The 24,979-nt window shown below is 44.9% G+C and overlaps 1 protein-coding gene across 1 annotated transcript; it reads left to right on the top strand.

The window, feature by feature from the left end:
* Positions 1-5,873: 5,873 nt before the first annotated feature.
* Positions 5,874-20,386, top strand: DMRT3 (doublesex and mab-3 related transcription factor 3). The gene is made up of 2 exons (XM_075932886.2): positions 5,874-6,548; positions 18,647-20,386. Exons 1-2 carry the CDS (start codon positions 6,143-6,145, stop codon positions 19,609-19,611), a joined length of 1,371 nt encoding a protein of 456 aa, XP_075789001.2. The 5' UTR covers positions 5,874-6,142; the 3' UTR covers positions 19,612-20,386.
* The last annotated feature ends 4,593 nt before the right edge of the window (positions 20,387-24,979 follow it).

Below are 24,979 nucleotides of genomic sequence, written 5' to 3'. Positions count from 1 at the left end.
CTGAGGATGCCCAAGCCTAGTGCTGAAGGTTTCCCCTGTGGCTGTGCTGGGAAAACGCTCCCTTTAAGGGCAGGCTGTCCACTGCAGTTTAAATCAACGAGAGTTTGACCATGGGGAGCAGGATCGGGCCCAGCATGGAAGCCCCTGGAAAGGAAGGGCCAGTTAGCCCAATCCACTTAGACCGCCTCAGATCAAGTATTATTCCTTACAGCAGATTTCTCTCGTCCCTTGGTATCGGACCCCAGTGACTCCCCAGCGTCATTACCCTTGGCTATAAGACCGCCAGTTTCGTTACTAAACGTTGGTTTTGAGCAGCAGCTCTCCTGGGACTAAGTTCTGAAGACTAATGAACAGGGAAGTTCAAACAAGTGGAAAGTGCTTGTGCAGGTTATAGAACCATAGTTGAATACACTGCAGGATCCGACACTTGCTCAGAAAGGTGACATTCACACGCTACTTCTGGGGCTGCCTTCTAAAAGCACAGCCTAAAATCCCCCTCTCCGCCCTCTTTACGATTTCCTTTCATCCAGTGACGGGCTCACCTGTAACGTTAGTTAAAAGTTTTGTGTTTAACCGACTTTCTTTTTTTTAAACACACACCAAACACCATTTTCCCTTGACGATTGTAAAAAGTTGTGCTGCTTTCTTAAACGAACCTCCCCCCCCTCCCCATCCTGTCTGAGCAATTGGATAAAGGTATATTTAGATAGCTATCAATACGCACATTTCTGCACGTTTAACAAGACCAGTAATACTTCCACAGGAGATACTATTCTGGTATCTCAGTTAAATTGGAGAGAGCGTGTTTTTCTGCTTCCTGTATTCATTTTTAACTCTAGTCAATATTCTTTAGGATCTGTCGTGCTTAAACCTACAGTGTAAACCTACAGTGCTTAAGTTTAAAGATTTATAAAGCGCTTATGAAAAGACAGGCAGAGAGTATCCCCTTCGCCATGTGCAATTTGGCCTTTAGACTCTTGCAACAACTGTGTTTCAAATTTGCAGCGGTCATTTTAAGTCAAACACGTGCAAAGCTCATCCCACGCCAGTTCTCAAGTGAACAGTATATTTTTTTAAAGGCTGAACTTCGCAGCTAAAAAGTAACCCAATTTCTATATGTTGGAGGAGGAAGGAACTGCATGATCCGTTGAATAGAGAGTGGCAGTACGAATCAATATTATGCTGTCACCCCACGTTCTCCTGCAGTTAAAGTTGCATATTAGCACACAGGTCCTGTTTCTAGTGGCATATTAATTGGATGCATCAGTTCAGAGCGATCTGACTTCCTGGAAATAATACTTGCATGGAATTTTTATGTGTTGGGATAAAGTTAAAGCAATTAATTACCAATCGAAAGGTCACTTGTTTCTGACTGCATTGGTTTTTTTAATATCAAATGGCTTTCGAAAAAGTCTCGGCACTACTAATGAGGTGTGAGTTCATTTTGCAAATATTACTTAGGCATTCCGCATGCTTCATCTTACATTCCAGTAATGCTCCGCGAGATTCCCGCCTCCCCCGTGAAATATCGGTATTATTCTTGTTTTCCACCGAGTTAGCTCTAGACAGGAGGCAGTCATTTTCCTAATGCCCTCAAATTAGCTCTCTTTCAAACGAGCATTGTTTTTAAATGCATGGGGAGGAGACGTGGAAAAAGAAAGGGGGTGGGGGAGACACCTGAACACTGAGAGTTTGGAAAACTGAAACTTTATTTAGGATTCCTTCAGTCTCTCCAGTTACCGGAAATGCCCTTTGTCCAATTTCGTGAAGACACCTTGAAGCGGAGCGTTTCGTGTGAACCTGGTTTACAAAAGGAATTCTGAGCCGGCGGCGTTTCGCATGGAACCGAAAAACTTTGCATGTTTCAGCGCTCGCTGAAGTTCACGAATCCCGAACCTGTAGCTGATTTCTTGTCGCGGGTTCTGTCTTCTACTGGCTGGCCTGGGACGGTGTATTTTCCTCCCTGGCCTGTGGAGTCCTGCGTTTTATATAAACACACAAAACAAATAGTTTCATCTGAGCAATCCAGGCCGAAGTATCACAATTGTCACACGGCCTGTTTAAATTGTCTATAACTATAAAGTCATGTTGTCTCTTTAGCAGATTGTGTAAGGGGCTAACACACTTCTGTCTGGCCAGTGGCCTATTTGATATAGTTACAGTGTGTTCGCTGCAGAGGCTAAAACAGTGGGGAAAAGGCCATGCGAGATGAGGTACTTTCATTTTTTTAACTGGGCTAACTATGTCCCAGCATAATTGCCCCACATGACAGTGCTGATCATAGAAATACCCAGCGCTAGGCTACAAAACAGTGTAACAAATCCGCCTTGCAGAACAACTGGCACTGTACTATAGAGTCACCAAACCAGGCTTTTTATTTGTTCGACTATCTCAGTCAGACGTAATGGCGAAGTTTGTGGTACTGTACATTGAGGACAGGCCAAGGGAATTTCAGGAACATTTTCTTTGAAGGGGACCAAAAGAGATCTAACGTGAAAATACAAACCGTCACCTTTCTTTCAACAATATTTATGAATGGTTGGTAATCAGTGACCTTTATTAATTCTACTGAGATTCCCAGTGCTTCCCTGGCTGCTAACTATGCCGCTTTGATTAATTATTTGTGTGATTCTGGGCAGGATAAGCTCCTCTGTTTATGAAAACTGCCATGTATTTAATGTCACCGCGAAGCACTATTTTGCTGGGGCACCCATCCCAATTCATGTGTGTTTCTGTCCTGAGGTAATTATGAGAGAACAAGAACATTTAATGCCATCCAAAGTGACTGACTGAGCAATCATAGGGCGAGAGTTCATATTTTCCTTTTAATATGACACTAGCTAAGAGCATATTTACGGAGATGTAAGAGAAAGTTAACTCTAGTACTCGAATTCCGATATAAGCAACGTTTGTAAGCTTTACGCGAGCATCTATCCAAAGCCAGTTTCACGTAATCAAAAAATACAGACAGTAATGATCAATGTTCTAAAATTCCTATATTGTAGTTAATAAACGTAGACACATTCCCCCGTTGTCATTAAGCCTCAAGGGATGTCACATTATTTGTCAAACCACGACCTTCACTGAAAATCCATGAAGTTCAAGTGCAAAAATAATAATATTAACCTACTACGCAGACGGCTGCTTTTGTTTGGCTTTCGTCCATGTGTGATTTGTAAAAGCATTCCTAAGTGATCATTGGAAATTGTATTATTTAGACGTTCTAACCCTTGTCTTGGTCAAACTGAGCGTTCCGCACCATTGATTGTCATAAGAAAATCAAAAGCGAATAGAAGCATGTTGTGGATTCAGTGCAACGAAGTTACATTTGCTTTTTTAACTCTCTCTTTCTTGATTTCTCCCATGATTTTCCCCATAAATGTCTAAGCTGCTGGACTTAGTGGAACCAGGCACTTTCCCCTGTTATTTGGACCATATGCTTTGCACATTCATTCTCTTTCAATCTATTCTTCTGGGCACTAACTGCTAACACGTTATAGTCACCTTGAAATTTCCTCTGCTATTTTCCAATTAAAAGCTTAATAGCCCTGGTAACGGAGTTCATGTGGTGAAGTTTACCATAGCCCCTTCTTCTGAAAGGCTTTCTGCTGGGATCCCATTATGTGCTTGAATAAACCTTTTCTGAAAACAGAAACGGGACTCTGGGTTGTCAGGTGTTGGGTTACAATAGACTTTCAGGCAGGGGACATTTTACTAACATAAATACAAACCTGTCCCTATAGGGAGATGTTGTCAAATACTAGGATATGAAAAACATTCCCATCAAATATGAGAAAAGGATTACGGCACTATATCAAACGAGTATTTCAATCTCTCCTCCCAATGTGCACTGAAGTGAGAGAGGGGGCCCCTGACCTAAGTATGCCTGTGAATGTTAGCGGTAGAGAGATAGATATGTAACCAGATAGGTGATAGACCTGGTGAGAGCCTCTCTGGGCTGGTGTATGAAATCCATAACTTTGGAATCCAGTAAAAAAAAAATCCATATTTTACAAAGATTTCATTTGGGAATCTCAACATAAAATTCAATTAGATACAGATGCAGATCCCCATTCATTAATCAGCACAGTCGTTCCATGTATCACAGCACAAATAATTAAAAATGTATTCTTTCCCCGGATTCATCCCTTCAGTGCATCCCATGTAGTGAATTGATTAGCTCTTGCGCGCATAGCTTCTGTAGATTGATGTGCGGCATGTATTTTTAAAAATAACCTTTCAAGTGTGGATTAGAGGCTACATAGATTAGATGTCGCTATTTATTTTATGAAAAAACTGTTAATCTGTTTTTTGCGAGAATTTCAGAGGGTTTAAAATTCCCTGTAGGAACTATAAAGCCGTGGCAATGTGGTCTGTGAGCTACTTTCAGTGTGAGACTTGCCAACCAACAAAAAAGAAATGCAGGCGACAGACAATACAGAAGATTTTGTTTGTTTTCCTATTTGTCTGTCCTGCAAGAAAAGTGGAGTGTATTTATTTTACACCTGATCAAATGCAGCTTTCTGGTAAAGTTGGCCAGCAACAGATGGATTTTAAAATGGGCTGTGGTCCCTGAAAGCCGCCTTATAATAAAAAAAGAGATCAACCCACCCCAAAATTGAATCAATAAGCAAGTATTTTAAATTGGAATGTGTAAGGGAATGAAACTCTATTTTGCCTGTAAACACACATCACACTTTTATCCCCCCAGGCAAAACATTTTAGACTTTAATTAGCACATTTAAATATATATTGCTAATTATGCAATTAATCTAAAATAGCAGTTGTTGTCTAAAAACATGTCCTATTTCTTATTTATGTATTTATTTATTAGACTACAACATGAAATCTTTGAAGTGCTGCATTCAGCCCTTTACACAGTGAAATGTCCAAGCAGAAGGTTATAGGTACTTTAAGAAAACCCACATGCATCTGACAAAGTGGGTCTTTGCCCACGAAAGCTTATGCTCCAACATTTCGGTTAGCCAATAGGGTGCCACAGGACTCCTCGCCGGTTTTTAAAGAAAACAAGTTACAAATGAAATATTGATGCACGGATGTAATAAACATCTGCGGTGAGTTTGTCCTTTCCACAAACTAAATTCACTTTCTTTCCTGCAATTTAAATATTGCGCTTTGCTTTTCACTTCTCTTTGCCATCTGAGGAATATACTTGTTCACCGGCATGTGTGAAACATCACTGTTTGGGACTTGTAAAAAAGGATTACCCTTCTGCACCAAACAAATGAATCAAGAGGCTGCACGAATTGGATCTGAATTGTGTTACCCCTCTCCGAGGACGGTTTACATACAAGTAGCCATTTTGACGAGGAATTTCAAGAGTAAGGGCACGTTGCAGCCCGTACCTAAATAATACGTGTAGGTGTAGGCTTAGATTTGTGTAATGCAACGTGATCTGAACTGGGCACTTTGGAAGGAGAGCTTTCAAGATGCAGCTTCTCTTTACCTTAGTCCTCTGAATGGAGGAGGAATGAGTTCAGCAAATACCTTTTAAAAAAACCTCAGCAGCTCGGCGGGGCAGAGATTATTTTACTGAGGAGCCGATTTCGTTGTGGGAACGAGGGTACACGCCGAGGGTGTTGTAGGGGACACCCCGAGGTCCTGCGACACCCTGATTCCCCCAGACTGAACTTGAGAAACTTCCCCCAAGACACCAACTGCACAGGAATCGCCTTCTTCGCCCCCAGCCTGCCTCCTCCCTTCACTGAGGTGGGCTGGGCACTCCCAGGTCCCCAGCTGACCCTCCAACTCCCCATTTCCCTTCCCGGCGAGGGAGGGACACCAGCGCCCTGCCCCTTCCTGGGGGGAGGTTGCTTGGCAGTGGGAGAGACCATTTGCCCCGAAGAGAGGGATCCCCCCCTCCCCAGACCCGTAGCAGCTGCCGGGGAGGCTGTGAGCGCCCCCTCCCCAGAGGCGCCGGGCTGCAGGGCAGGTGAAGGGCAGCGAGGAGAGGGGGGCTCAGAGGCGAGGCTCCGCCACTCGGCAGAGCGCGCTCCGCCGGGTCCCAGCAGCAGCCGGAGCCAGGGAGCCGGCCCGCCGCGGCCGGATGCAGCCCAGTGGATCGTGCCCCTCGCGGGACTAGCCGGCGGGAGCCCCCCGGCCGCTCCGGCCCCAGCCCGGCATGAACGGCTACGGCTCCCCGTACCTGTACATGGGCGGCCCGGTGTCCCAGCCGCCCCGGGCGCCGCTGCAGCGCACCCCGAAGTGCGCGCGCTGCCGCAACCACGGCGTCCTGTCCTGGCTCAAGGGCCACAAGCGCTACTGCCGCTTCAAGGACTGCACCTGCGAGAAGTGCATCCTCATCATCGAGCGCCAGCGGGTCATGGCCGCGCAGGTGGCGCTGCGCCGGCAGCAGGCCAACGAGAGCCTGGAGAGCCTCCTGCCCGACTCCCTGCGCGCCCTGCCCGGGCCGCCGCCCGCCGCCAGCGGGGACAACGCCCCGCCGCGCCCCCCCGCCGAGCTGGCCGCCGCCGCCGCCGCCGCCTTGCGCTGGCCCTCGGAGCAGCAGCCGCCGCTGGCCAAAGCAGGTAAGCGCCGGGGCCCTGCCCGGGAGGAGCCCGCAGCCGCCTGGTGGGCGGGAGGGGGTCTGGTCCCAACGGGAGCGAGGCTCAGACACGGGGCTGCCGGATCCCGCCAGCTGGGCCGGGCCCAGGCTCGCTAAAAGGCAACGGGCCGGCGGGCGGCGGGTTCCCCAGCAGCGCTGCGCCGTGCTCCCAGCGGGAGGCTGCCGCTGGCTGTGGGGTACCCTGGACGGGTCCGGCCGCTGCGCTGGGGAAGAGGAAGGGGGGGGGGTGTTTACACGGAGCCCGATTCTGATCCACTCCACTGGCTTCCAGGGAAATCTTTCCGCTTCCAGCCGGTGTCCAGGGGCTCAGATTCCGGGCCCGGCTCTCTGGGGAAGTGAGCAGCCGCTTCCAAGAGAGAGGAGCCGGTTTTGGGGGAGGATATGGAAGGGACGTGTTCTCCATAAAATGGCTCGGTTGTCAGGACTTGTATTAGTAAACCCCGCGGACAATGCCTGGCCAGGGGCTCTGGCCTACCCCTGCATCGCTGAGAAATGAAATTGAATCCCACCTACAAAGAAAGCCCGGGCCCGAGCAATAGACGGGCATCAGACTGAGCGGGCGGAACCCCACCGCCCACCCAGCGTGTGTCTAAGGCCTCCGCGTTCGCCAGGGCGCAGAGCGGGGTCATTTCACTGCACAATCTCGGGCTGGTTTTCCCTCGCAGGAGGGCGAATCCTTGCTTCCATGCACGTCAGGCCGCATCCTTCCCTTGGCTTTAGCTCACGTCCCAGAGGCAGAGTGCTCGAGTGAGGACTGGCAAAAACTGGCAGCACGAGGCTGCAGACCTTACACTCGGCCACCGGGCGTGTCCAAGGGAGCAGTCCGTTAGAAATCAGGAGGATGGGGCAATGTGAGAGCCAAGGATCCCCCGAGTAAGGGGCTCCGACAGGAGGGTGAATGTGATTGCCAGTGCCAGCCCCTCTGATCGCAAGGACCTCAAGCGTGCTTCCAGAAATACAGCCCGGCCACGCTGCGCTTTGCATGCCACAGCCGCGGGGCAAATTCCTATCGCGCCAGGTCTGAACTTGCAAATTCGAACTTGAATTCCAGTTAGAGCCCCGCTATAACGCCCGCCACTTGCTTTGGCAAGGCCCGCAGCAAGAACGCGGCTTCATCTTTAGACAGCGTCCGACTTCGCCCGGGGTTTGCGTTCTGGTGGAGAAAACAGGTGATGTAGAACAGCGGGTCCCTTTCCCACCCCGAAGGGCACCTTTGGAGACCGGGTGACATTTCCCATTCAAACCCCAGGCTTCAAAACAAACCGCTGAGTTAATGATTTTGCCCCAAGCGATGAAAATCAACACGAAGCTACAAAGACCGCATTAGCAGGTCTCGATCCGAGCTGTGCTGAAAGTGAGGAAGGGGCTTTGTGAACTACAATGTTTCTTAGGTGTGTAAAACTCAGAGTTATCCCTGCACAGCTGTTGAATGTGTTCACTACATTTTTTTTGAAGTTGTTAGCTTCGGTGGGAGCCGATTTCTGTGCCTCAGACTTACACATACGGGCATTTATTTATTGTGTATCCCAGGCTCAGTCATTGAAATTAACGAATAGGCCGTGAGGAAGGGCAAGGGAACGCATTTCGTAAATATTTGTACTAATATCTGACTAGTATCAATTGACTCATGTATGAATTGCTCAACATCTGGAAACTAAGTGGAACTTACCCCCCATTATAATTGCAAATCTGAACTGCATCACCTGAACACTGAAGGGGCTTACACTTTTTGTTGTTGTTCAGTTAAATCATTTAGGAAGGGAGTAACTTTTCCCCACTTCAGGAACAATTCTACTACTGAAGACAAAACAATACGCAACAAAACGTTTAATATTCAGCTTCAGTAAAAGAATAAGGGACGGAACTGGCTCATTTAGGTCTTTTTTAAGACCAGCCAATAATAAAGAGTTTAGGGCATGTCATAAGGAAAACAAGACAGAAGTGGCATCGTGTTATATATAATTTGTTTAGATCCCTTTCACCTCCACCAACATAAATGGAGACATATTTCCGCCATCTTTAATTACATTTAATTATCTAAAATTAGGAAACTACCTATGCAAAAGGGTGCATATGTGAGGCGGGGTTGTTGGGATAGGCTGCAAATCTGAGGCTCGATGGATTAAGAGATTTCATTTGAAAAGTTTGTGAATCTGAGCCTTTGCATTATTTCTCTGTGCACAGGGTAGTCTTGCGGGTGAGTGAAATTAGCAAAGGGCTGAAACGCGGAAGACAATATTTCTGGGGAAAAACACAAAACGAAACCTTTTTACTGAGTACTGGACGAGAGCACACACTCATGAAAAGAGAAACTCACTGGTGATATCAACAGGAGCCCAAAATGAACGGGTGTGTTCGGTTTTCTTCATCGGCTCAAACCAGAATTAGCCCATAAAAGAAGACCCAGACCTCGTTTACACACACAATGGCTACAGAACGTGGATCGGTCACAAATTCCTTACTCGTCCATTATTATTCCTTGAGCTAGGTTTTAAGGTGGTGTGCGCGCATCGGGTAGTTTAACTTGAACTAGCAATTTTCAATACCTCTACAGCATTTCCCCCTGGACATTAATAACTGACAACCACAGGCTTCAATGAGACTGCAATTTAACCAAAAGGGCTACGAACCCTTAGAAAGAAACGGAGTTGGATTGGAGACGCTCTCTCCACAGCAATCTCCGCTCTTGCAAGTTTCTGGAAGGGCAGACTCAGCCCAGCCTGAACCAAAAATACGGGTCATTGCAAAGCTGGGATACTGAGATTAGGCGCTAACCTGTCTCCCCCTTTCCCATTATTCCTTCCTTCCCAGTCAGCATCCCCCCATCTCAACACTAGGCAGGGGAGGCCGATGGAAAAGAAAGCAAAGCGGGAGTGGATCCTCTCTGAACACCAGTTCTTTTCCGTGGCCCTTTCAGAGCGGGGGAGCCGATAACCCTGAACTGGCAGCTCCCATGGACTTTTGCAAACTCATCCCCTTTCTGACTCAGGGGCGGATATTCACGGTCCCTGGGGCTGCTACGCGCCCCTATTCCAGTGGGCAGGGAAGGGGGCCCGGGCAGAGTCAAGTCAATTTGGCTCCACAGGGGGAAGGAAAGTTTCCATGGTCTTCTCAGGCTCATTGCTTGTAGCCGGGGGGTTGGCCTTTTTCTCCCACTGGTCACCGTTGCCAGAGGCCAGGAAAGACTTGCGGCTGCTTACAGCGAGTCCGAGGGGAGCCGCGAGGAATTCACTCACACCGGATCGCTGGAATCAGAGAGGAAGGGAGGAAAAGAGACACCCCCCCCCCAACAAAAAGGGGCGAGATTTACGAACAGTGACGGGTGGGAGGGAGGAATCCATGGGCCCGATCCTGCGGAGCCTGATCGTTACCCTGCGGGGGCGTAAAACTCCCCCTTCGGGAGCCAGGGGCGGGCGCAGAGGGGCATTCAGGGCCCCGGGGGATTTCATTCTCCTTAGCGCGGTATCAGCGGGGCTTTCGCAGCCTTCCCCACGCACAGCGCCTAGCAGCACGGAGGGAAGACCCATCCAGGGCAGCTGTAGGCCCCGTGTCCCCGCTGGCCGCTACCTGCGGGGCGCTGCAGCGTCTCGGCTTGCTCAGGGTTTGTGCTGTGCCCCCCGCATCTCAGTGACCCCTCTCCAATCACGCCTGTGCTAAGTGCTTTGCTGAGCCCGATTTCAATGCTCCCTTTTTGCCGGCTCTGTGCATGGGCCTGCACATTTGGCAACAAAGACCCGGCTGCAAACGCTGGGCCTAAACGTGCCGCCAGGACTCAGCAACAGGAGAAGGAAGCAGGCTCCTGGAGGAGAAAGAACCAGACTCGGCCCCCTCTCCGGATCGGATCGGAAAGTAAAGGCGAAGGGGAGGAGAATGCAGCCGTGATGTAGACACCCGGAGAGCGAAACCGCCCCTGATTTCCCTAGGAGCGGGAGCAGGGCCGCATCCCAGGAGCAGAGGGGGTGGGTTGAAACCACGCTCTTTCAGCTGGCGACCTATTGCTTTCCAAACAGGTCCTCCGGCGATCAAAGTGTCACGGAATTGTGTTCACCTGTAGCCCCGGTCCCTCTTTTCTCCTGCTCTTGGCCCTTAGCCCCGCTTTTCGCTACCTACCGCTCTTCTAGCTCCCTCTTGTTCACTCACCCCTCCCCGGCCTGAAACATGCAGACTGTTCCCGTCCGGAGAGGCTCTGCAAACCCATCCGCACCCTGTACAAGTTGCCACGTCTCCACCACCCCATCCGAGGCTTGCGATCTATGCGTGTCCATCCCCATCTTGCTCAAGACCCAAATCCAGGGTAGGGGGGGGGGGCGAGGTGGAGGAAAATCCCGGTCCTGCTCCCTTCAGAAAGCGCAAGAGAAATACAATCCGCCAGTAGGAGATAAATCGGGTGGGCAGAAGCGCTGTTGGCTCGCCCACCCGACTTTTCCTCCCGCAGATCTATGAAGGGCCCCGTTTAAAAGATTACAGTAATCATAGGGGGACAGTGTAAATCGAATCTGATAGCAATAACTTTGGGAGAAGGTCAGGCTCAAGTGAAATGTTACCAAGCAACAGGCATTTTGTTTGCAAAATACAATCAAAGAGCATTGACGAGAAATTTTTCCCTGCCAGCCAGTCAGCACTTTCTGCTAACAGCTTTACAGGGCAACAATGAGTAAATCTTCATGCATCAAACTGCCCGGAGCTCTCCCAGCCCCTTCCCTCAATGATGTTGCACTTCTTCATGGAGAGGGAGCAAGAGATGGACTGTCTTCTCCTCAGCTGCTTCCCCGGATGCCAGACTTTCAGCGAGTTGCTCCCATTCACTCCAATTACTCTCCTTCTAAACTAAAGGGTGTACTTTATTCGGCTCCTTAGAAAGCTGTTTAGTTGCTTTGCCTGCTTTGCCAATGAACTTACTTGACAAGCAAAGGGAAATCGAAAGCAAGGCAGATATACCTCAAAGCAGCCCAACGCCCATCTGGAGCGTTCCTTTTAAATCCGGATTCACCACTCCAGTGCTATTCTTACAGAAACTGGAGATGGGAGACACCTCTTAGATCACCTCTCCCCCTATGGCATGTGTCCTCGACATCACAATGAATATCATACTAGAGTGCTAACAGGATTGTTCCCTAGGATCTATTAGCCAGTGCTTTGTCCAGTCTTTTATATCTCTGAGAGTTAGATCCATCTGCTGTGTCTTGATTTAGGGCCAGGTTCCAATAGCCTTGACTTGGACTGCTTTACTCCTGGAATACTCTGCATCACTTCAATAGGGATACTTTCCCAGTAAAGTTCAGTATGGGAATTAGAATCTGACCTTTACACTGCAGTTTTTTAAATTTCTTCCTACTACATTATTGTTTTGTGCCACTCTAAATAATTTTTCCTCTTTCTATTTTCATACAGCACATAAACACAGGTATAATCTCCCTGCCCCTCAGTAGTGATTAGTGCTTGCAAACAATCACTAGGAAGCCACACTGGGCTGATAGTTGATTTCAGTGCTAGGTTTTGCTTAATACTCACAGCAGCACAACATTGCACATGGGGCAGGGGAGAAAATAACTTAGGAAAAAAATCACACTCAGCCTCTCCAGGATACACAGACCTTTAAATGTAGGGAAGAAAGCTTGCAATAAAGTAGGCTTCTTTTTTAACTATATAAAAGTTTCACAGGGATCTATGATATTTTCAGTTGTCAATGACTGAAACCAAGATAATAGTAGATATGGAAGGGCTCCAGGTAAATTTGAGTTTTAGATAGATCCTTCCTAATCAGGTACATGTTAGAGTTTTTTGGGGGAAGGGTTATCAGTGTGGGACTATTTACAACAGCAGGATTTATTCCAAAATTATTAGAAATGTTTTCCCTGAAAGAATAAACTGGAGCAAATGGCTTTTTGTCTGGCTATCTTTCATGAGTACTTATATGGGTCCATTATAGTATTTGAATATCACATATATTAAAGATTTGTGAATGTGCAAGGAAGAGGTATAGTATACTATAGTATACTATACCAGACATCTCCCTCAGAGCTCAGAATGCCTTTGTATGTGTTCATGTATGTATACAAGCTATTCAGCACATATGTACACATCATACTTATCCCATTGCTCTGTGTATGTTCACGAGTCTTTATATCTTGCTATAAAAATGTGTGTATGTGTGTGTGTGTGTGTGTGTGTGTGTGTGTGTGAGAGAGAGAGAAAAATGTTATGGAAGTTCTCCATAATTAGTATAAAAAAGGAAAGTGGTTCTTTCTGGTTACCTCATGACTACTGGAAAAGTGTACTGAATGCAAGCAGTCTGAAACAGCATATGTTTTATTAAAAACACTACCAAAAGTTGCCTGAAAACAAGGTTTCTTTCTACAAAATACTGACCACCCTCAGGAGAAGTTAGAGACTATCATAGAAAGATACAGTGAGCTAAGAAGAAAGTATACATTCCTTTTTAGTTAAATACATAATTTAGTAGTTGAACACTCATTCTATATTTGGGAGTAATGCAAAATTAAAGCTCTAGTTGTGGGTTTTTTGCATGTTATCTTTCTTCATTTCTTTGTCCAGAATATTTGTGTGGGTTTTTAATATGCCTTTCCAACTCCTTGGTTATTTAACAGTTGTTATTCTCTGCCCATTGCAAATATATACAAATCTCACCTTAATCGTTTCCACAAAAAGGAAAGGAATCAACAAAAATTGCCCTTTTTTGAACACCGCTTGTATGCTAAGTGTTCACGAGTGTTCACATGAGTTGCACAAAGTACAGAAATTGCCTTCCAGACAAGAATCAGCAGAATCTGGGAAGTGCTGCAAGGCAGTTACCATCTGACCTGTCTGAGAAACTAGACATTTGTGACTTCTACAGGTCATCATGAGTTTTGAATTGGTGCCCATCATATCCAGATCAGTTCAACAGGAAAAAGGCTTGTGACTGACAACCATAAAGAAAATAATTTTATTATAAAAATAGGATCAATCCTACTAAATATAATTTTCTAAATGTTTACTAAGGGTAGGAAGGAAAGTCCCTGTGATAATAGTAACAATGAGGTGCAAATATACTATAATTTCATTTAAATAGTTGAAATTCACTTTTGTAACTCTGATACTAGGAGGATTTGGGCAGTCTCTGGGGAGATACATGCCTCTCCCGCATGTAGTGCAAATTTAACCTGCCCAGATACAAGGCTAGAAATAAGGATTTTTTACAGGGTATATGTATTATAAACTTCTCCTGATGTCACTGAAATTAGAGAGAGTGTGTGTGTACATATGCTTAGTTTTTTAATTCATTCAGTTAAATATCTAGAATCTGAAAGCATCTTTAAGTAAAATTTCATAAAGAGAAGTTAGAACATTTGAAAACTATTTTAATCCCCCCAAACATAAAACCCATAAAGTAATAATTTTGCAGGACTGGGGCTGCATTTAACTGATTTGGGAGATGTAATATGAATATATTTTAATATATATTTGCTAGGTTATGGTACCCAGTATTAAATGTAAACTGCATATCAGCATATACATTTTGGAAACTAAGAATATTTATGAAATATTCTTACTTGCATGATTATAGTCGTCACTATAGAATAGTGGTTACATGAAAAATACCATCATACTATCCTCTTCAAGTATCTGTGTACTAGAAATAATTATGCAGGGGCAAGAGCTGCTGTAACTTATCTTCCAAGCTCTATCCAGCATACCTTCCATATGTATGGTTCCCATTGATATGAATAGAAACTACACATGAAGAATGCAGGATCAGGTCCTTAAAGTTGGTGCACTGCAGCATTAGGGTGTCTACAGGGAATAGAGGTGGTTAGCATATGGCAAACTAAACATTCTCCTCTAATAATGGCTGGCCTACACAAAATTACCTTGCACACACACTTACATTAATTTAAAATGTTTATATCATTTTAGCTTGTGTGGGGGTAAATTTCTTGTTTCCCCTTTCTTGTTTTCTTTTGCTGCTGAGGCACAGATGACATGCACCGAGCACAGAGGAAGTGCCCACACAATAGTTTTCTGCTTGATATAACGTCATGTGAAATTATGACGCCTGTTCAGAGTCTAATTGTGCATCAGATGTGGCTAGGTGCATAAACAGGTAGGGCGTGAGCTTGACATTGTAAAACAGATGTTAAAAAGCAAACTTCAAAGGTAACCACGTTTTCTTCATGTTTTCATACACACTGGATTTCCAGTGAGAGGGAGTTAAGGGGGATGAAATCGCCACAGGGATTTCTACGTTGCTTCATTCCTCTGCAATCATTCCATCTGGGAGGTGGGGTTTGCAGGCTCTCAGAACCAGGCATATCGCTGGAGCTGTACAGGAGCCCAGGAAAGTCCATTCCTACATAAGCCCTGTATCTCTGTGTTGATTCCGGAGCCCTAGGATCCCTCCTTCCAATCAAATTGCTCTATGCTCCTAAGATAACCTGTGAAGAAAAGTCCCTCCCAGCTGATGTGTGTAGATGACACATCAATAATACAGCCCCAACTCTGGGGAATTTCTTAAGCCCCGGGAAAGAGGGATGTTGTCACAAAAGCTAAGCCCTTGCTCTGTGTGGGAGCAGATTTCAGAGGCTGAGCTGGCCAAAATACATTCAGTGAAACCATGATAAAATGAACACTCCCTTCTCTGGGGGATCACTAGGAAAGATTCCATGCAGTGAGCAGCCAGGGCTCCCCAGCTTGGCTGTCTGCAAGTTATCAGAAGTAATTTACAGTTTTCAATGCGTAGTTGCTACTCGCATGATTTCCAGCCCTGAAGCTTCTTGCTTGCTCGAGGCAGCTTCCTTGCACTAGTACGGTTCATAATGGATTGGCCTCATTTTAGTGCAGTTCGGAACAAAATGTCTTAAGGCCTTGTTCAGTGTTTATTTAAGGAAAAAAATCACTAGTCACTTTGGAAAATCTTTGCCTCCTTCTCTGTGGAGTACCATATTAACTAGAGTATAATAGATTAGAATCTGATACACAGAGAACTAGGGCGCCATGAACCTAAGAGGTAAATCCTCCCCTTTCCTGTTGTGTCTGTGGAAAAGGGAATTGTACAGTCTTCTGCACAGGGTAAGAGTGCAAGAGTAGGAGAGTTGATGCAGGAGGCTATCACTGAGCTGTGCTCTATGGGTTGGGGGGAACTATGTGTTCCACAGTGGGGAGAGTGGCTTGTGTGGGAGCAGAAGCAAAGCGTGCAGGTGATGAGGGCTTCTCAGCCTTGAGGCAGGAGTAATGGATGACTTCATGAATATTGTTTGGCCTTATGGGGATTGTTCTGGTGCCTGAGGTCTGCAGGGCACCGACCATTCACAAAGAACATGATGTGGTCCTAAGGAAATACTGGTTTGAAAGAGTGGAAATGCCTGTGGGGGCGTCTGGCATTCAACTGACGTATGGCTATGTTATGACTGGAAATCCAAATTAGGAATGGCAAATCTAGCACTCCACAGGGTTAGCAGAAATGGAGCGAACCAAACCCATCCCCTCTCTATACAATGTAGAAAGATTAAGATATGTATGAGGTGGTATCAAAGGCACAGTGTCTATCCCCTCCCATCAGCTAGTCCTGGCTAGAGAGCACCCCACTGGCATGAGCACTGGTATTGTACCATGTAGCATGGCAAAGAGAGAGGTTTGGGTCAGGGGCAGGTTGACCCAGAAACAATTGCTGGGGTGGCCCCAGATCCCCAATTCAGGAGGCATCACACTGAAGTAGCAAAATAAAACAAATGTCCCATGTTTCCTCATCGTGCCATATGTTTATGTTTGCTCTTGTGGTAATGCACACAAGGTATTTAGCTTGCACATGAAAGCCAGGGGCAAGTCAATAGTGAAGTGGAATGACCCATAAGGAACACTTAGCTTACAGTAGACCCTGGATAATGCCTACCCTGTCTACATTGAATGGACATTCCTTACATAGAAAGGGAAGGGAAGAGGCAGGGCAGAGCTGCTTGAGGACCCAGAAAGAAGAACCAATGAGGAAGGAGCCAGCCAGGAGGGAGAGAGGGGGAGGAGAGGCTGAATAGGGGACTGCCCCTTTCTGGGGCTCATCTCTGATCTCTCCTAGTCCAGATGGTGCTAGAGTTCCAGTTCCTCTTGGTCAGTGACTCGATGCCTGCCCAGGGGAGCTCCCCCCACAACTTCCACTTGCTTCTGACACTTCAAGGGTAACAGAGTAGAAATTTTACTCTTGCTGCACCAAGGAGCACAGTTGCCCAAGGGCTCACCTTCAAGCTTCATTACTACACAGTCCTGGGTCAGGGTGAGACTGGATTCTCACTGGGCCCAGAGAGGAGAGAGGCAGAGTGGGATATGAGCCCTGAACAGCAGAAAAGGCAGGGTGGGAGGGCAGCAGGAACTGGGGGGGAATGAGTAAGATATGATACAGGAGACTCTTCTAGCTTACTTAATTGCTGATTTCTCCCTTGCAATAGACAAAGGCCAGATGTTCGCTGACTCTCTCACATAAGTCACCAGTCTTTGATACTCGTGGTGCATGCGACATTGCCCTGGCTTGAGCGGTTTTGTTCTTTCTTCTCCAAATGTCAAAGCCTGTTCCCATTGAACTCACTAGCAAAACTCCTTTTGCTTTCAATTGGATCAGGATTTCGCCCCACAAAGAGATCACAAACTTATCTGTGCAGAAACAGTTTTCATGCATGTTGTTCTGCCAGATTGTTTTGATTGCCCTTTCTGTATGTCATGTTGAGGAAAATAATAAAACAATTGATGCACATCATCCATGTTTTTTATTTTTATACATTTTTCACATTAGCATAATCCACAAGTTTTCATCTAGACCAGAAGTTCTCAAACTGTGGTCCGAGAACTCCATTCGGGTAGACCGAAGAAAGGTTATTGAGGTTTCTTGTATAAAAGGCTCTTATCTAATATATACAAACAACATCTGGAAAGATGATTAAGTGGTCCACTGAGAGCCTCAGGAATTTTCAAGTGGTCCGTGAAAAAAAAAAGACTTATAACACCAATCATGGTACCTCACTTTCATTTTCTTTACTTCCTATTACATATAATATAGTAATGTTTCTCAAAATGGGCCATGAAACCACGTTGAGAAATCTGTTAAGAGGCCACACCAGTTTGTTTATTTACTAGTGCTGCACGTCTCCAAGGCTGTGTCTAGACTGCAGGCTTCTTTCGAAAGAGGCTCTTTCGAAAGCATCTTTCGAAAGAGCCTCTTTCGAAAGATCGCGTCTAGACTGCAGGCGGATCTTTCGATAGAGGAAATCCGCTTTTTCGAAAGAGAGCACCCAGCGAGTCTGGATGCTCTCTTTCGAAGACGGCCTCTTTACATTGAAGAACGCCTTCCTTCGAAAGAGGAACTTTCGAAGGAAGGCGTTCTTCCTCGTGAAACGAGGTTTACCGCCATCGAAAGAAAAGCCGCGTTCTTTTGAAATAATTTCGAAAGAACGCGGCTTGAGTCTGGATGCAGGGGAAGTTCTTTTGAAAAAAGGGTACTTTTTTCGAAAGAACCCCTGAGTGTGGACACGGCCTAAGTGGCTCCATTTTGTGGTTTGCAGCCAAGTGAAGCTGAGGTAAGCGGCGTGACTCAGGTGCTACTTCCCATGGCTCCCCTTGGCTGCAAATGGTGAAATGGAGCCACAAGGCTCTGTGGCACCAGTAAATAAACAAATCGGCACAATCAGTTAACAGGCTTCTCAAAGTGGTTTTGTGGACCACTTTGAGAGACACTGTAATGTAGGATGAGGAGGAAGAATGAACAATGGGGAGTAGTGGAGAGGGAAGTGAGGAAGAATGATCTTTTTGTTGGCTGAGTCCCAAGTGGAGGAGGGGGAGAATGAAGCTGAGCACAGAGTCCCATTAACTATAAATCTGCCACTGGTTTGGGTACAGGTTTTTAATGTAGGCACAATGGAAACAGGCTCTCCACTTCATTCAACCTTTTATTGAACTCTCAGGACATTCTTTCCTTCAGTAAATTCTTGCTTCATTCATATTCAAAATGTATAATACAATGTTTGTAAAAAGTGTTTGGACTCTGTAAAAGGCTTAACACAACTGCCTTCTACTTTACAGACATGACCGAGGAACGGTTGGGTGACGCAAGTGGAACAGACAATGCTGAGTCCTACAGTGACAAAGACCCAGACCAAAGGAGCTCCCCTGATGTGACAAAAGCCAAAAGCTGCTTCACTCCCGAGAGCCCTGAAATAGTGTCAGTGGATGAAAGTGGTTATGCAGCCCAGAAAAATGGTGGCAGCACAGAAAGCAGAACAGACAGTCCCAAGTACCATGCAGAACAGAATCACCTCCTGATAGAAGGTCCATCGGGGACAGTTTCTCTGCCTTTCAGTTTGAAGGCCAACAGGCCTCCTCTTGAAGTGTTAAAAAAAATCTTCCCCAACCAAAAGCCAACTGTGCTTGAATTAATCTTGAAAGGCTGTGGGGGTGATCTGGTGAGTGCTGTTGAAGTCCTTTTGTCCAGCCGATCTTCTGTAGCTGGTGGGGACAGAACTGCTACCGAATCAGATGGTCTTGTTTTGCCTTCCAATGGGCATATTTTTGAACACACCCTGAGTTCATATCCTATTTCCTCTTCTAAGTGGTCTGTGGGATCAGCCTTTCGAGTTCCAGACACGTTGAGATTCTCCACTGATTCTAGTAGTGTTGTCCCAAACCCTTTGGCTGTACCTTTACAGCATCCTTTCCCACAGCCACCACGCTATCCGCTGATGCTGAGGAACACTTTGGCGAGAAATCAATCCAGTCCTTTTCTACCTAACGATGTCACCTTATGGAACACCATGACACTGCAGCAGCAATACCAGCTGAGGTCCCAATACGTCAGCCCTTTCTCTAGTAATTCAACCAGTGTATTCCGAAGCTCACCTGTTCTTCCGGCTCGCGCATCAGAAGATCCCAGGATCTCAATCCCTGATGATGGATGTCCAATTGTGTCTAAACAACCTATTTACACAGAAGATGACTATGATGAAAGATCTGATTCTTCAGACTCTAGAATACACAATACATCATCTTAGAATGACACTTGACATGTGATAAGTAAGTGATATTTGCAATTCGGCTGAACTACTGGGCAACAAGAGGAGGGAAACATTCTCTGTGAAACCCTTGGCAATTATATAAAAAAGTGACTTTGCTTGGTACTGTACGTTAGCAATAAAGACATAACTTATTTAATTTCTTGCACTTCACTGGAAAATGCCAAATAGCTATTCTCTGTGGCTTTAGTGCTGAATGTTTAGTACAAAAGGAAGATTCTAAGGATAAGAATAATTAAGGGAAAGCTGGGACTGTGGAAGATTTATAATAGAACCTAATGCTGAAGGTCTGCCTTGCCCTTTAACTCAGACACCTGGGAATGTTAAAATAGAATACTTGAATGCTGTTTTATAAGAGAGGACTCCTCAGGACATAAGAAATCAAAAGAACGTAGTTCAATTGCAAATGGACTAAGCAGGGACCTTATATTCTTATGCCAATAATCATCCTTGCATTTAACAAAAAACAAAACAAAAACTATCCCCTGTCCCCCAAAACAAATCAAAATGACTGACTGCACATGAGACTAAAATGAACTGCTTCTGTGCTGTTTAAGCGTGGACACTTTTTAGAGACAAATAACACTAAGAATTACTCTTTTCACATGGCTAGATCAAAACATGTGTAATGTCAATGTAAAACCAATTACAGCTGTGAATTGCATGAAATGTATTGTGAAATGAACACAAGATTAAACATTGTCAGGTTAATGTAGCATGCTAAGGACGCTAGCAAAATAAACTAAGAAGAGGATCTTGGTTTATGTCATTTCTATTTGGGAAAAGAACAATTTTAAAGTGAGGGATGGAGCCTCAGCTGGTGTAATTATGCCTAGCTTCTTTGACTTCAGTGGACTTCAATGGAGCTAGGTCAGTTTGCACCATTTGAAGATTTGGCTATGAACCTGAAGACTGTGAATGAACATGACTAATGGTGCCTAAATGCTGTCGAGTGGTTATAAACAGCATGGCAATTTGTGTTTGTTCTTACACTATTAATGTTGTCATCAGTTAAATGTCATCAGTGAAGTTAAGGTCTCTTGGAGGCATGTGTTTGTAGAAACTGGTGAGGTTTTCTGAGGAAAGCAGAATTTGCTATACCAGGATGTTTCTTCATAACTCCCTTTCCTCATAGTCTAACGCAGCATAAAAGAGAGGATGCAGGTCATGTGGTTCCAGAAGACATTTCTTTCAAATAGGGCTTTAGAGCAAATTGCATTTTTGACAGCTATATCTTCACAGATTTTGGCCCAATTAACTCTGCCCGCAGCATATATAGAGTATATATGCACCGAGTATGTCTAAAGTGAACAATTAATATACCAGGTTCCTCATCAAAGTGTCATCGAGGTTTCAGTATCATCTTTTCAGCCTTAAGCTAGTGACCACACCTCTGTCAATTGATTTTTAGCTGGTGCTTTAACACATATGTTGTGTAGGTGCAACTATTGCAAGGATATGAAGTATAGTAATAGAGATGTAGCCGTGTTAGTCTGGTCTTGCTGAAACAAAAGACAGGACTATGCAGCACTTTAAAGACTAACAAGATGGTGTATTAGGTGATGAGCTTTCGTGGGCCAGACCCACTTCCTCAGATCAAATTGTGGAAGAAAATTGGCATGACCATATATACCAAAGGGGATACAATCAAAAAAAGTGTACACATATAAAATAGACAAATCAGATTTTATAACAGAGGGAGGATGGGGGGGAGGTTAATGTCTATGATATAATGATATTAGAGGTTATAATTGGGGAAGCTATCTTTGTAATGGGTAAGATAATTAGCATAATTAACAAAGATGCTAATTATCTTACCCATTACAAAGATAGCTTCCCCAATTATCACCTCTAATATCATTATCTCATAGACATTAACCTCCCCCCCCATTCTCCCGCTGTTCTAAAATTTGATTTGCCTATTTTATATGTGTACACTTTTTTTGATTGTATCCCCTTTGATATATATGGTCATGCCAATTTTCTTCCACAATTTGATCTGAGGAAGTGGGTCTGGCCCACGAAAGCTCATCATCTAATAAACCATCTTGTTAGTCTTTAAAGTGCTGCATAGTCCTGTGTTTTGTTTCAGGATATGAAGGAGCCAGGAAGTATGTAACACCTCAAAACAATTCTGGTGTCTAGCACAGTGTGGCCCAAACCGTGCTAGGCACTGCTGTAATACAGGTAAAAATTATTCAGGCTAGCTTTGCAGGAGATCAATGGCCTCTCTATTCTCTTTTAACCTTTCATATTTGGACATGCTTATGTACTCAGGGTTTTCCTTAGATCACAAGCATACTTGTCTATAGAAAAAATTGCTGTGTGATTTTTCTTTTCTCAGTGCACAGTGATCCTCAGAGGGACACGCTCCCTTGCCAAATCTGTCAATCTATTTGAAAGGGAGCTGCTTCTTTTTGCCAGATAATAAAATGATAAATGTAGGGGGGGGCGGGAAGCAAACAAATATATAAATAAAATCCCTGGCAATGACAAACAGATAAAACTATCTCACTATGTCTTAATCCTGGTATTTCCATTTTGGAAGGAGAAATGACAATACTTATGTGCACTTATATAGTATTTTTTTCTTAAACACTTTTAAAACAAATTAATTTTCATTCTGCTTCAGTGTGGTATGTAATCCATAGTGCTACACTTATTTCAGGGTCAAAGGGATCATGAGTGTTAGTCAGGATTAGAACTCGGGCTATGTTTACACTGCAGGCTTCTTGTGCAAGAACGTCTTGTGCAAGAGCGCGTCCACACTGCCATGTGCTTTTGCGCAAGAGATGTGCTTTTGCACAAGAGCGTTCATGGTTGTGTGGATGCTCTCTTGCACAAGAAAGCTCCGATGGCCATTTTAGCCATAGGGGTTTCTTATGCAAGAAACCCCTGTTCCCGTACACACTAGCTTTTTTTGCACAAGAACTCTTGTGCAAAAAGGCTTATTCCTCGTGGGGAGAAGAATAACTCTTATGCAAAAAGCCCTCACTTCTGATGATCTATTGTAAACTTTCTTGCACAAGAGTGGGCTTGTAGTGTGGACGCTCCGCAAGTTTTTGTGCAAGAACAGCCGTTCTTGTGTAAGAAGCTTGCAGTGTAGACATAGCCAGGAAGTTTTAGCTGGCTGTGCCAGGCAATGATTTCTTTCCAGGAGGAGCCTTTGCCTAAACGTTCTTGCTGGGTGACCCAGATGCATCATTAGCCGTAAAGTCAACTGAGCCCATCTGTCTGCTTACTAGATGGATGGAATAGAGGGGGAAATAAACTTTGCCACACACAGGAATGCATTTTGTTGTGGTTACACCAACTGGCAACTTCCTAGTGGAAGAAGGACTTTTTAGAAAATAGGAGTGTGGAGATACCACTGGAAGAAAGCTGGCTTTTGGCTAGCTGTGTCAGAATGTAATTGTTTCTTTATGATTATCATGGAGCAAGAATCCCAAATACACCAGACCATTGATAAGTGAGCATAATTTCTTATCCTTGGTATAATATTGAAAATAATGATCGGCTCCTCAGACTGAATACATGAACTACTAGAAGCCCGCTCAGTTCCCTGTACTTGATGTACATCAGTGTAAATCAAGCATAACTCCTTCTATGTCAATGGTATTATGCCAGTGTGTAAACACTGCAAAGGGAGAATCAGGCCTTGTGAAGGTGATCAGCTGTAGCATTAGTCTCTCCTGCACTCTCACTATTTGTATTGTCCGAAAGGACTCATACAACCCAAATCTCTATATTCATTTTTGGTAACTCCCAACTTAAAGGAAAGTCACAGCCAGTGGTTAGAGTATTCTGGAAAAAGTGGGGGAGGGAGGGGGAGGAGGGCTCTATCATAATCTGGGAACAGGAGAGCTGGTAAGACAGTGCTTAAAGTGCGGCCCTCTGTGACCTGGCTCGGTTTGTAATTAATTTATAGTAGTGGGGTCTTGCAACCCTGTAGAGTCACTGCACTGTAAGCCCTGGTCACAGCACTGGCAAGAAGCAGGCATTGCATAAGCAAGTGCTGTGCATGTTTCTCCACACAATTGTTGGGCCAACACCCCTCAGTCCTGACCTGTAACCCTGCTGTTATCTCTGTCAGCTTCAGAGGGCGCAGGCCTGAATTCTTTGCACACCCAATGACATTGATTGAAAGATGAAAGCAGAATAGGACCCATAGAATAACCTACTAGTTGTGCCACATGTGTGGAGTCCGTAATGTGGACAATCAATCCCTGAGGATGGGACTGCTATAGCTATAGCGCTTTGCATTTTTCCCCTAAGCCATATCTGAATCTGGCTTACTACAGTCTAAGTACTGTTGTGATAACTCTGGCTGCCCACCAAAATCTTGCAACTTCAGTGATTTTTTTTCATAGAAATTTTGTGAGTCTCCTTTTCCACCTTCCTTCCAATGTGATCTATGTATAAGGTCCTGCTCTATTAAGTAAGTGGGCAATTTTTTCCCCATTAGATTCAATGAGAGCAGAAGCAGGCCTCAGTCATTCACAGAAAAAGCTGCTGGAACAGCCTTATTTTTTGCACAGTGTGTTATGACTAGTTAACTGCTTCAGAAATTTGTCTGTCTATGACTCAGAGTCTCATGTTGTCTGACTCCATCCTATGGACTGATTTTGTATTTAGTCAACTCAGAAATGTTCAAGTCGGAGGAAATGTGTATGTTCCCCAAAATGAAAGCACAAATAACAATTAGAAGAGTAGTTTTTGGAGATATTTACCAGAAAGTCCCAGAAACGCAATATGAATGGGCAAACCCAAGACCATCGAGAGAAAGATGTTTTTCACGTGGCAGTGTGTCCACATTGCCTTTAAGTTCAGTGACCATTGAAGTGGAAGAAAAGTCTCTGCAGTCCTCAAATTTAAGTTCAGGTCTCTCTTCCTGCACAGATGGTAAGCAAGTCGCTTAAGTCAATATGTTCCTTGGTTCCCAATCTGCAAAAATGGTAATAAAATGTCTCCACCTCAAACCGGAGGTTGCGAGGATAACGTTAATTAACAATTTGTCACTGTAGCATGCGAGAATACTCATAACATACCTGCAACGATATATAAGAGCCAATAGGCCAACTGGTCTAAGTATGGTTTGTTCATAAACAGAGCTGTTCTATAGCAAGCCTCTTTATCTGCTGCCTCAACCCCGGTGGTATTGTTTTCCCCTTACACTCTCCAAATTTGCCCTCGTTATAAGTCTGAAGGGGCATCTCTAGAACATTTGTTGGTTGTATGGTAAACAGGCTCAATTCACATTTGTGCTGACACAAGTGAAAAATGAGTTTGCTTCCCCCAGTATACTGTTTCAGTGATTCATTCTTTATGTGCATTTACTCAGTGGACA

The sequence above is a fragment of the Pelodiscus sinensis genome, chromosome 6 (assembly GCF_052426305.1).
Source record: "Pelodiscus sinensis isolate ZL-2025 chromosome 6, ASM5242630v1, whole genome shotgun sequence".
Taxonomy (NCBI): domain Eukaryota; kingdom Metazoa; phylum Chordata; order Testudines; family Trionychidae; genus Pelodiscus; species Pelodiscus sinensis.
This window is presented reverse-complemented; position numbering and strand designations above follow the sequence as displayed.